General features: G+C 39.4%; 1 protein-coding gene across 4 annotated transcripts in view; it reads right to left on the bottom strand.

Moving 5' to 3' along the window:
- Window positions 1-13,537, bottom strand: part of DSP (desmoplakin) — a 37,795-nt gene that overhangs the window by 10,963 nt on the left and 13,295 nt on the right. For all 4 annotated transcript variants that reach the window (XM_061449426.1, XM_061449425.1, XM_061449428.1 and 1 more), the window contains exons 5-18: window positions 12,301-12,429; window positions 11,106-11,156; window positions 9,905-10,066; window positions 8,873-8,977; window positions 7,661-7,756; window positions 7,310-7,435; window positions 6,355-6,507; window positions 4,658-4,812; window positions 4,097-4,223; window positions 3,366-3,570; window positions 2,664-2,881; window positions 1,719-1,885; window positions 1,269-1,407; window positions 342-535 (exon numbers count right to left, since the gene is read on the bottom strand). In XM_061449426.1, coding sequence (XP_061305410.1) covers window positions 342-535; window positions 1,269-1,407; window positions 1,719-1,885; window positions 2,664-2,881; window positions 3,366-3,570; window positions 4,097-4,223; window positions 4,658-4,812; window positions 6,355-6,507; window positions 7,310-7,435; window positions 7,661-7,756; window positions 8,873-8,977; window positions 9,905-10,066; window positions 11,106-11,156; window positions 12,301-12,429 — 2,027 coding nt within the window. The remainder of the gene's footprint in view (window positions 1-341; window positions 536-1,268; window positions 1,408-1,718; window positions 1,886-2,663; window positions 2,882-3,365; window positions 3,571-4,096; window positions 4,224-4,657; window positions 4,813-6,354; window positions 6,508-7,309; window positions 7,436-7,660; window positions 7,757-8,872; window positions 8,978-9,904; window positions 10,067-11,105; window positions 11,157-12,300; window positions 12,430-13,537) is intronic.

Here is a 13,537-nt window from a genome sequence, read left to right as displayed (position 1 = left end):
GAGATTCTGAACAACAGCTCAATAAAGCATTAGAAAAAAAAATGCTGAGATTTTTTTTTTTACTTAATTCTTAGTGTTAATTAAAAAAAAAAAAAAAATTAGAACAACTCCATAGCACATAGGTTAGAAATTTAAATTACTAAATTTTCCTGCTTATTCTTACACAATCCCTTTTAAAGTACATTCAACCTATTCATGGCTACTCTAGTCTTATTGCCCTGAAGTCATTATTTGTCCTCTGGAAGCGATCATTAGTGCACATTAGTTGTTTTAGACTCACTGTTAAGATTATTTCAGTAGCAATAGCAATATGGAAGAAGCTATTACAAGTGTGTACAAACCTGTTGTCTATCTGCTTGTCAACTCTCTGCCAGCGGTCTATTAGCTGGGTAACTTTGTCACAGAACTTTCCAATGTCCATGTCATACAGGGTGTATGACTGGCAAGACTGTGAGTGAATCTGAAGTGTTCTCTGCAGCTCATTTTCCAGGGCATTCAGTAGTGACTTCTTCATGTTTAGGTCTGCTTTCATTTTCTGGAGAAAAAAACAAAATGATCTCATACATTTTATTCTTATGGGGATACTTTAATCACCAACCATTAACTACATGCACAGTGTGTTGGGATCTAAAAGTTTCAGTAAGGCACATACACTGATGTCAGCTGGATTTAAATAGTTAAACACTTACTTTAGTAAATAGAGTTTGACTTAAGAACATGTTTAAAGTTAGACTCATGCTTAAATAATTTGCTAAAGCAAAGCCCTCTGCTGTCATATTCTATAGCTGATGCTTCAGGTTCTCAGAACTATGCAGAGCAATTACAAGAAAAAAAAGGAAGGGCCTGCCTTGCTTGTTCCTAGAAACAACTGACTAGAAAATTTAACTGAACTATAGAAGATTCCTGCATTTGCAACAGCCGTGGAATCAAGCCTCAGGGTGCGCATATCCAGTTTTTAAATGTTATCTAAAAATTTGCACAGTTTCATAAGTGATACAAATCAACACGTAATTTTGTACAGAAATGGATCTTGGAGACCTTCCACACCACCGGTTTTGCTGTGCCGGCTGCAACAACCAGGGGATGGAAGAAGTAGAAACCTGTACATTACAATAATTTGCAAAAGCGCTGTATGTCTATGCAGCAAAATACAACAGTATCAGCATTTCCATCTCCTGTGGTTTCAGAAGGGTTTCACCCAGCTTAATAGACCACTGCTGCCAGCTACAAGTTTTGCCTTGCTGCGTCCTTGGGTCCTAGCCTCCCACCTTCAGACAGGCCCGGTAAGCCTCTACTTTATCAAGATCCAAAGGAACAGTTTCTTCTTCAGAGAGTCTGACTTCATAAACTCTTATCACATCTTCTGTTTGTAGAATAACCTGAAGCAGACATCTCAGTGCATTCAAGCTAAAATAAATAATACAAAACAAATCCATTATGGACTGGAGTAAGAAAGGTGGTATTTCCTATTAACTGCAGATCATTAATTAAAGAGAATAGACAATAGTGAAGAAATTTCAGTGATATCCATGACTTTTTTTTTCTTAAGTCTTCCAGGAAAGAGAAGAAAGTCAAATAAGTTTCTGTTTCTACCCACATGTACAGCATTTGTAAGAAAGAAAGTGCAATTTTACACTACAGGTAACAAAAGGCAGGTTTCCAAACTAACAATTATGAAGAAAGTGAGCATATTATTGCTATAACTTCAATTTTCTTACCTGTCTAAGTAGCCAGCAGAAACACCATTAATATTTTCCAGTTTTTGAAACAGGGCATTTATCTCTGACTGCAAGTACACATACTTTTCACAGCCTCTGAAATTAGGCAGCAAGTCCTTATGCTTATTGAGGGTTTCAGCCATTATTTGAGAGTCATTCTGTACACCCTAAAGAAAAAGAATGCCTGATTTACACATTTTGGTGGCTAAATGATCATTCTACAACACATGTGCAATCAGTCTCCTTATCCAAATAGCCTGCTAACCACCTTGACTGAGGACTTTGCAGTGCAAGTTTGCTTTCTGCAAAGTAACGTTGGGTTGTTTCTTTTTTGCACAGTTCACAACAGCCAATACCTCTTTGAGTACCTCGGCCACCCTGAAACTCAGCTCTGTTGAAAGCAGAGTACTTTATTGGTAGCTGCCTCTGTAGACATGCCAAAGTTCTTCTGCTCTTAAGACTTTTGCAACCTCATTGCCTCAGGAGACTTTCTCATATGCTGAACCTATTCTCTTTTCTTACTAATCTGTCTCCAGCCTTCTTCAAATCTTAAGAACTGGGAGAGGGAGAGATCCTGTAAGCCCCACTTATCAATTCTACATCCCACGGACAGCACTTCAGAGGTTGGTAGTAAAGTGGGGTCCATGCAAAATGATTTTAATAGTGCTTTAACCTGGATGAGGCCTCACATGAGCTCATGTTCACTTTACATTAGGTTTTCTGTATTCTTTGCCTGACAGAATTTGACTTCTAACATCCAAGAGTCAACTTTTTTCTACTTAGGAGTTAAACTTCAATCCAAATCATCATGGTTAGCTTCCAATTGAGAATTCTGTGCACAGGATATGCGTCTTTTCCAGCTGATCAAAAATACAACTGCAGCATGCTCTGAAGCACAGAGTCAAACCAAGCTTGAGACGCTCAAAGAAAAACATCCACAATTACCTCTAAATCCTTTATTCTGACTGTAAAGTCATGTACAGCCCCCTGATCCACTCCAAGAGGAGCTCTTTGAACCATCTGAACCTCAGAAGCTTCTATCTGACGCCGAAGTTTCTGAAGCTCCATCAGCAGCCAGGCCTCCTGCTTCTCATGTTCTCGATTTCTCTCATTAACAATAATGGTGCTAGAGGAACCCACAGGACAGCTCTCAGTTGGGACCACTGTAAAACAATTGGGTAAATGTCAGCTGCCAGAGTACGGAGCAGCTACATACAGAAAGCCAATGTAGTGCCCAAGTGCCCTAAGCATTGAGTTTATCTGTAGAACTGAGAACAGGTAGAAGATCAGGACCCTTATGCAGCTATTTTGAGAAATGAAATTTCTCCTTCACAAAGACAAACTTGCTTCCTCAAATGCAGCAGTGATGTTTTGCTTGCTAACAACTGAAAACATGTCAGGTGGACTAAATTCTATTTTTCCATGAACTTCGGAGGGCTATTCCCAGATTCACACCAAAGGAAGGAAGAACAAAACATTCTCTTCCCTGCCAGTTTTGTTATGTTGGGAGACAGCAGTAAAATATTGAACATGTTTCCATTCATATGTTTATGAGAACATTACCAAATAATGAGGATGCACCACCACCACCTCGAACAAAGAAATCCAAGCAGTCCAATCTCTACAAAAAGCAAGAAGATGACAAACCTGTTTGTGGCTGCCGTGGTTGATTGGGCAGTTGTATAATCAATGTTTGGTAGTGCTTCTGAGCATCAGTGAACTGAGTTTGGATCTTTCGTTTGTCTTCATCACCAAACATCTCTGAGCCTTGGCTGTTCCTGAGGAATTCTTGATAATGGATCTCTAGGTCAGTTATTATTTTCTGGTAGTCTTCCTTACGCATTGTTTTCAGCTGAAATGAGAAAGAAGAGAATTTTTAAAAAAGAACAGAACAATTGGGGAAGGTTTATGACTAGTTAATCATCAAGGAACAGTCTAATAACAAAAAAATCCAAAGAAATCATATTTTAGAATAAAACCCACCTGAGCTGTCTCTAAAAGTATGGTGCTAAAAGTGCCCTTTGAGCTGATCTATTCTTCTTATCATTGTTTCATAACTTGAGAATAATTTGAAATTCTACCTCTTACTCTGTCTATTCATGCCCTTGTACAGTGGGAACAAGTACAGCAAGTATGTAATGTACCTCCTTAGCTAATCTTCCTGTTTATCCATACCATGTTTGAATGGGAAAGGACTTTGCTTCTCCTTTAATAAAAAGGCAACTTCCGTATATAACTGTTGGTGCAACCCAGAAAAAAAGAAGGCCCATGGTATTGCAGAACATACATTTGCACAGGTCATAAGAAGCACTGTTTGGGACAACAGAGGTCAGGTCATGCTGACCCTAGTCTACAGGTAAGGCCAGCTGGTGTCCTACCTTAGCAATAGTCATCGCTCTGATCTTCTCAATGTCGATCATGCAGTAATGCCAAGACACCAGGCTCTTCATGTTGATGTACAGCTGGTTCCACAAAGCTAAAATAGCTTCATAGTACTGCTCAATTCTTAGATGAGAAAAGAAATTCCATGGTCAAAATGCATCTGTTCTTGTAGCGTAGCTATAAAACATCCCAAGAAACATCCACCAGATGTGGAGTGTGTTAAGGTTTGTTCTCTACTTGAAAAAAAATCTTGGAATTAACTTCTCCATAACTTTCATTATTAGAGATGAGAAAAACCTTGTAAAGGTTAAGTTTAAAATATTGCCAACCTAGCAAAAACTTTAAAATAGGTTTTAAATATGCCAACCCAAATCTCAGCAAGCTTCACTGAAGTGAATTTCCTCAAGTTAAGGGTCTAGCCCTTATTGCCCCATCCTATAAGGGTCAGGGAGCACTGTGATTAAGGCACAGACCAGATTTTGTAACTAGCTGCTATTCTGAGAAAACTGTTCTATCTTCTCCCAGTGCTAGGTGTCCAAACTCAGGCAGCAACTCACTTGGTAGCAAGATCCACTGCTAATGGATTTGGGGGTGGGATGATAAGACTAACAGACGGCACCAGCATATCCACTCCTCCGGGGCCAGTCACCAGCCACTTGCTGCGCTCGTTATTGTCCTTCAGGATACACTCATCTCCTTTACGCACTGTTTTCTGTAAGGAACACACAAAACCCATTTTTTAATTTACTTACGTAAGATGGGGTTTCTAGGAGAGACAGACAAGATGCATCTAGATCAGAGAAGTGGGAGTGGTTCCCAGCTGCCAGGTCTAGGTGTGCATCTTGGCTTCATAATGGGGCAAGAGATCAGTACGGATCAGCCCCTTCTCCCTGAATCTGGTTTCCATTTGAAGAAAGTAGAGAAAACCAAGTGGAAGCCACAGAACACCCTGAGTAGTTGTTGTCAGTCCAGTTCACCAGGTCAAGTCTTGCAGCTTGCCAAGCCCCGTATCAAAGACTGAATATGGACACATGCCCACAGAAAGCTATGCAACCATGTATGGCTGTATGCCAGTGAGCTGCAGACATAAGAATGCTTAGTGCTGCACCTATATTTGTGATGGGACTGGAAGCAAGTGCAATAGATAAATCCACCAACTGCCAGAAATCCTGACACCATGTGGCTACGTATGTGGCCACAGTGCAGGTTACAGCCCACTCACATCCAAGATGGAGAGGCTCCTCCTATAATTTATCCAGTCTGTACTCCACCTGCACCATGCCTCTACAGCCAGCAAATACAATTTTTGACATTAACTAGTAAAAGGCCACGGGCTTTGCATTGATCTCAGCACGGAGCATCTCCAGACTTGTCTGGGCTAACTTCCATCTGAGCAGAATTTAGCCTGCTTAAAGTAAGAGTAACTAGCAAGTAGTCAGGTAACTGTTGCCTAAATTTGTTTACTTTTGCTTATAGTAACAATTAGTTACTGTATGTGGGCTGAGCTCCTGTGACTGGAATAAAGTGTGGTATGGAAAAGTGCACTCAGTGCATAGCAGAAAACTCAGACTGTAAATACAAATCATAGTGGTCAATTACTGGTCGCTACAAGAGTGCAACCTAATGCATCAGGTAAAACAAGTTTTACAGATAACGGAGCAGAAAACCTGGGTAATTGGGAACCAATGAAGAGAAACATCATGTAAGCATAAAACACATCTAAGGCTACTGTTAAGAGAAAAACATAGAAATAAGCCCAACCAGCTCCAGTACTGAGGAAGAAGAAAAGCCACCACCATCAGTTTCATACTCCATCCAGCAGAAAACTGGGGATACCAAGGACTCACTATACATTCCTCACCTTTTGTTAGGTGAAGTGTTGACCTAAGAACCCAGAGGGACATTGGAAAAGTGAGCAAACACAAAAAAAAATAGGCATAGATGCTGAGAAGCAGCTGTACAACAGTTTTAACCCTATTACCAATAAGACTTTTCTGTGCTAATTTGAGTTACAAGTATTAATGTTATTTAATGGACTAATCCTAATAATTTTGACTGACTTGTTAACCACCCAGACCCTAGCTTGTAATTCACAACTGCAAGAAAGTCATAGCTTTTTTGTCAAAGAAATTTAAATGCTGACTAAAAGCAGACAAAGGGGTTACAACTCTCAGCTCAATAGTTTGTTTACTAAATCATTTGCCATATGCTAATTTACATTGTATTCATTCTCAGCCAGAAAGGGGTACAATACCAGATCCTGTTTGTAGTCACAAAGAGCTTTGAGGATAATGGGCTTGTTACTCCGGTAGTCTGGGTTACGTGGCTTCAGCTGCACAATCTTCTTGGATTTATTCACCAAACTCTGCACTTGCCTCTTGTATTCAAGAATTCTTTCTCGTTCATTCTGCAAAGATTAATTGTATATTAAAAAATCATTCTAAAAAGAAACCACGTCTAGTTCCCACTGTTTTATTAAGAGGGATACATGCTGTGCTCACAGTAGGCAAAACTGCCTTTAGCTCCAGTGGTATATGCCTTTGGCCTATAATTAAAAAATTGAAAGTTTGCAATACTTGCAAAGGAGTTTTTTGATACAGTTCTGCAATGTGGTTGATGTGATCTGTAAGAAGCACTAGCATAAATAGAAGCAGTCTATGATAACATGGATGCTAACAAAAACCCCCACAAAATTACATCCTCAAACCTAACTTCATCAATTGCCTTTTTCCACCACTGACCATTTTTTTCTCCAGTATATTCAATCTGGAATTGCAGTACCTAATTCATGATGAGGAAATACTTAGCTAAAAAAGCTGAGTTAAGTCCTTTGAAAAAGACTACAGTGACATAGTGACACAATGAATGATTTTTTAAATGCACTTATCCTTTGAGGCAAAATCTACTCTATCACCTATGAATGAAAGTGATTTTTAATTTGTTAGCATGTCAGAAACTTGGGAATTTGTTGGGCTCATTCCAGGTTTAAAAAGACACAGTTCCCAAAGAGTACTACATAAATTGAAATAACACTGATCTGTTTGTAGGCTTTCCTAAGACATAGGCAGGAATATACTGTTACGGTTTCAAATTCATACAGTACTGTATATAAAAATTGCAGTACACCTGGGTTTACGTTTGGCATCTGAAAGGGGCAACTGATTTCCAAGGAAAGCAGAACATAACCTGTCAGGTGGGTGTGACAATACCTCCAGCTCTTTGATCTGCTCCAGCAAAGACTGTAGTGACATGCTCTTATCACAGATGAACTTCTTTCTGATGGAGTCTTGCAAGTTTTTCAAGTAGCACTCTGTGGCTTGGGCCTCTTCAAAGAACTATTGGAGGAAAGTTGTGATTTCAGTTGTACACAGCTCTTAAAAATATTTGCTAAAAATCAATGGATTCTTTTCATTAGAAATCCCAGTTCACATCTGGCAGAATGGTAGCATTTACAGTACAGTAACAATGTGTTACAAATATCTAAGCATGCATATAAAAAGATTCTGGTACAGAAAAAATATCTGGGATGGGATGTGTGAATTCTCCACATCACTACTCACCTGAAAGTAAGCTGCATTCTCTTTCAGGTGAACATCAATGCATTTGGTGATCTGAAGAATCCAGCTCCACTGAGTTTGTAATGTATCCATGTAGGCCTAATAAAAAAAGCAATATACAGCACTCAAACCACCACACCGATCTCTCTCCTTACCTAGACTCAAGGAAAACTGTTTATGCTCCACATAAATGCAAATGAAAAATCTGCTACAACAAACTTATGCAAATACTTCCCCAACTTCTAAGCATCTACCTAACTGAAATGAGTTAAATGCCTGCTTGTGGAATGCAGAGAGAAATTTGTGCATGAATTGAATTATGTTTGACCAGCATAAAGCCTGAAGTGCACGAACAAAAAGGGATGAAATGCACAAAAATGAGTGCAAATAAAATGTTTCAATTGCAAATTGTCATGTTCTTCCAAGGAACAATATCACACATGATTATTTTATGATGGCTATTTTTAAATTCAAACTTCTTAAGTAATCCTGATGTATATTCTTTAGAAAATGACACACAACTTTTACTTTACTGTTGGAGCTTACAGGGAACTTTCCTTTAAGGCAGAAACAGACCACAGAAGAAATACAAATGATGATTTTATACAACATGTTAACAGTTAACAAATTTAGATACACCGAAAAGCAGGAAGGACTATGTTAAAACTGCAACAACTACAGCATTTCTTAATAAAATGAGATTTTCCAAATTGTTGCAGCCTTTGTAATTGAAAGGTAAATGCACATCAAGCTGTGAAAGCAAAACTGCCTTGAATAAGCTGTAGAAATGTGCTATGAATTTCAGTTGCAGAACGTATTTGCAACTGGATTAAATATAAACCCTCAACAAAGGGTGTGGCTTTCTTCAAAAGCATGCCTACTGAGATAGCAGAACAACGACAACATGCCTTCCCACCATAAATTCCACTGCACTGTAGTCAACTCAAGATACAGCAATTTCAGTACACTCAGACAACATTCTAAGCCTTGAATTATTTTTACATGCATCTATCATCAAATTTGATAGCAATGGTAGCTCTCTCAGCTCTTAAGAAGTCTGCTCTTCTTGTGGCCAGCTCCATAAAACATGGACATGCTTTTTGGCAGGCAAACCCTTCTCAGGTCCAAGTGTAGCATTCCATTTGCAGACTTTCACAGAGAACTTTTCCCATGTAACAAGTGAAGGAGCAAGTGAAATCGCACAATCTAACTCACCTCGATTTTGTCTGAAGCAGGGTGCTGGTTGAGTACTAGCTGGTCGCTTTCTTGCTTTAGCTTATTGAGTTCTTTTTCTTTAAGCTCCAGTTCACTCATGCGTTTCTACACAACCAAAACACAGCATTAAACAAGTCCCCAAACATGCTGCACAGGATGATTTACTTAAAAATTTCCAGATAGTTGCAATAATGTAAAATGATCCCTGATAACATTACATAGCAATTCTATTCAGTGTACTGAAGTTAATTATGAAGACAGTAGAATCAAAGAAGGTACACTCTAACCAGGTCTAGTCTCTAGGGCTGCTGCTTCATGGAGCAAAGCATCCAAAGTTCTGCTTTTCCTAGGAATGATGGAAGCAAAAATTATTGCATTTTGCAACATCCAGAATAACTGAACTAAAAAAACAGTACCTCTTTAATAGTGCGAACTTTTACTCCTTTTTCAATTTGGAGATCAGCACCAATATTGGTTAAAGAAACGCACATGCTCAATTACCCACAGAAGACAAGGAGCAGTGGAAACTACCTCTGACTGTGCACTCAGTGTGGTGCTGGCAAAACTGCCAGAAGAAGAGAGCAGTTCCCTCTAGTATAGTTCTACTTCCTCGTGACAGACAATCAGGGCCAAATATGAGGACACCCCTAAATCCTACACCGTCCTAACAAGGAGAATCAAACTGCTTGATTCAAGTCCCTCCATTTAGTTTGCCAACATAATGACTGTGTGCACAAGTTATATGTGATTACTGTCCACAGTGGACAGTACTGATAAGCCCAGCTTCCAAAATCAAAAGAAACCATGACAACTAGTTGAATGTGAACACAATCTTCCAATAGGTGTCCAATCTTGACTCAAAATGTTGTCACATGGTACTTAATCCAAAACTGTCAATAAAAGTCCTCAGGAACTTCGAAAGAGTGAAGGATGGACCATCCTGTGATCAGTCCCCACTTTGAGCCAGGCTGTTCCTCCCTCAATATCCCAAAAGAAAACCATGGAAAACCTAGGGAGGTTGAGGTGTCTTACAGAGAAGGCCTCCTGCTTCCTGGAGATGTCAGTGTTTCTGTCACTCCAGTCATAGAGAAGCTCCTCTTCCTCACAGTCATTGATCCACATGATCTCTCTGCTGGTGGCTTGGATGAGGTTCTGGAATTGACGGAGCTGATCCATTCTCTCAAAGGAGTATTTCTAAAAGAAATTCCAAAAATGAGAAGCCATGAACACAGAAGTGCCTCTGCTAGGTGGAGAAGGGAGGACAACATGCCCCTTTTTTAAATAAAAAACTAAAATAACAGTAAAAGCCATACATCTATAAAACCTGTTGGCAATGGACAACAGGTAAGGTGCTTGGGTTTACTGAGCTATGAAACCTGCTGGCAATGGGCAGTGGACAATATGTCTGGATTTATAGAACAAAGGGAACCTGAAGTCAGCAGCTTTATTTCAAACACAAGTAACACAAGTGTAGCAGGCATGTAGACAGGCAAGCAAAAAGGCATGGGTGAAAACACAAGAAATGCCCAAACATTTAGCATCACTTTTATCTGCACCTCAATAAATCCTTGATGTTGTAGCAGAACCTGTTACGTAGATGACACTTCATGCAAAGATTCCTTCTCTGTTCTCACATCACAACACACATCCTGTTGCTTGAAATGTGTACAGGAATCAGCTTCCAATCCCAAGTATCATTTGCACAAAATTCTCACTGCATTTTACGTGAAGTCCAAAGCAGGAGTAACACACACCCCTAGACAGAACTTGGTTCTAATCTCACCTTTGTGTAACTTTTTAACCTTCACAAGCTGGTCCAGTGGAAGGTGCCCTTGCCCATAGCAGGGGTTTTGGAACTGGTGATCTTTAACCCAAACCATTCTATGATATACAGACTAACTTCATCACTACATTTACTCCTGTTATGGAAGTAGAGTTCTACTCTTCACCTGCTTAGTGACCGACTCCCTTCAGCAGGTGCAAACTAGAAACCTTTTTGTGAGAGTAAGTCAATTACACACCAGGTAATGAAATAATCTCAAGTTCATGACTCAAACTGAACCATGTAGAAACTACAAAGCACTGTCAGCTTACAGCAGAACAGACTTATTTAAATATTCATCTGTTACTCTGCTGAAACCTGAAGTGTCCCTTGACTATCACACTGCTGTTAATAAAGCAAAAACAACGTTCACCATAGAGGGTATCAGAAATGAACACATCTCATGCTTACCAGCAGTCCTTCATATTCTTCCTCCAGCTGATGAACTGCCGCCTTCTCCCGCTGAAACAGAGACAGCAAATATTTAGTGAGCCTTTTACAAGTTGCCTGTTTGCTGGTATCTTCTTCAAACTGTCAGTATCATAATGTTAGAATTACAGGTGGTAATCTGCAAATTCCTGCAAAAGACATAGGTGAAGAGAGATCTGCACCACTGGAGACCACAAGAAGTATAAAACCAAAGGTTGGACAAAATCACTTCCTTCAGGGATGCTTTAGTACATAAGCAAGGTTGCACGTAACCCCTGTAATACCAAAACAGCTCCCAAAACTGAATCGCTTTTTGTACCAAGCCCCTAGATATCTATGGGAAACCAGCTAGTCCTACAACTGACTTTGGAGATTATGAAGTAGTATAAAATACGAGCAAGAGGCTCTTTTTTTTATTACCTTTTCTAGGACTGGGAACCTGCACAACCTTGGAACTGGTATTCCAAAGGGCCAGACTATCACCTTTCCTATTTGGAAACAGAAAAGGAAAAGGTAGTAACACCCCTTCCACTCTTCAGCTTGACTGAGAGATCAGAGCTCCAGAATGGAGTGCCTTTTCTTTAGATCCAACTCTCTCTGCTCCTGTCCCTGTGAGCAATTAACAGAAAAGAAGAATGGGAATGAAGTAAGACTCCTCTCTCCTATGCCTAGCTGCTGGGCTAATAGGAGATGAAGTTAATCACTGCATTTTCAGTGACTTTTTTATCCAATCACAAAATCCAGAGGGGAAGAGAAGCCTCAGAGAGGCAAAATACAGAAACTCCCTCATTCTCCCTCCTTATTCAAGATGCTGTATCTAAGCACCCACCTTATCCTTTCACTTTCTTGTTTTAATGTACCTAAACAGGAAGTGAGAATAATCATTCTTAGCTATTCTTCTTGCAAAAAACATTGCAACATTTATTTGCCAGTCTTGGTACACAACAATAAAATGTCAAATAGCTACCAAAATTTCATTTTAAAGTTCTGGGGAAAGGAGTGGAACACAAAATCATAATGAAATAATAAACGTTAGGGTTGAAACTGGTTGCTATTGTGACACCACTACTTTCTGAAGAGAAGCTGGAGTACTCAGCATTCCTTTTTGTAGTGAAATACCGGCAAGCCAACGATATAAATCTAGACTAAGCGTCATGTAAGGTGAGACAGTAATTACCAGATCTGTTTTGACTTTGTCCAGGTGCCAGCGATAGTCTCCAATAGCATTGTGAGTTCTCCTATGGTCACCAATTTGTTGCTCGATGGATGCTGCATCAAACCCCCATTTCACTAGCTCCATTTCAGCCTAGGAGAAAGAGACAGTATTTGCACTTTCCTTTCCAATGTTATTATCTAAATTGGAGCATAAAGGAATTGAACTAAAGGAAACAAGCAGTAGAGAGCAAAACTGTACAAAGGGAAGTTCAGGATAGAGGGTCACGATTTCTTTAATTGTCATCACTTAAACTGTGTGACAGGCTCCCAAAGTAGAAGAAACAAAGTAGAGAAAATATTTAAGTTGCTTAAAAATAGACTAGATGAAGCATGCTCAGTAGTGTAGTTTCCATCTGTTCTCTTTGGACCAAACTTTTCTTTTATGTGCTACAGTACAGTTACATTGTTATCACCCTGAAAGCAAATTATTACTTTATCAAACAGTGCTATTCATGCAGCTCATGTGATAATACCCAGAGTCAAGTTCTGTAGCCCAGTACACTATATTTCCATTTTAATTACACTCATGTAAATTCCAATAACTTCAGTCAAACTAAATGACGAAACCGAAGATACACTGGAATCATTATACAACATGTAGTTTGTTTTGCATTTTAGCAATATTTATTGCAGGATCTCTAGGAATAGCCTTTGAAATAAAGTAATACACCTGGATAATTACTAACTTAATAAACTATCTGACTGCAGTTCTTTTTTTCATTATTTCAAATATTAAAAGCCAATGAATTCACAGTTCAGCTCCTCAAACTCCAAATCGTCTTTTATGCTGTAAAGACACACTCCATCTGTGTCCGAATGCCTGTCTGCACAGGCACACAGTAAAGAAATATGTTTCTTAATCTTGGGTTGGGACCGAATTTGGTAATTACCAGCCTGGAGCCAAATCTTTGTGAGTCAACAGATAACAATAAAGCCCAAACCACACTCAAGCGTAGGGGTTCAAAGGCAGTTTTGAAAAAGATCCAAGAAGCAAAACCACTTTGCATTCAGCCATTTAAAAGTTACGGGACTTTGACCCTTCTCATTGTATTTAAACAGTCCAAAGAGTCTGCAGCAACAGTGGCAGCCCTGGCTGACTGCCAGTACACGAACAAAGGCTGTCCGTGTTTCACTGAACTTTCCCTAATTGTGCTTTGGAAATTTGACCAACCCTCCTACCACCTGATTCTCCTGTCAGG

Source organism: Pezoporus flaviventris, unplaced genomic scaffold, assembly GCF_033815535.1.
Source record: "Pezoporus flaviventris isolate CSIRO_AGI_PZ_B2104156 unplaced genomic scaffold, CSIRO_AGI_Pfla_v1 ptg000007l, whole genome shotgun sequence".
Taxonomy (NCBI): domain Eukaryota; kingdom Metazoa; phylum Chordata; class Aves; order Psittaciformes; family Psittacidae; genus Pezoporus; species Pezoporus flaviventris.
Note: the sequence above shows the minus strand (reverse complement) of the source record. Positions and strands in the feature narration are given on the sequence as shown.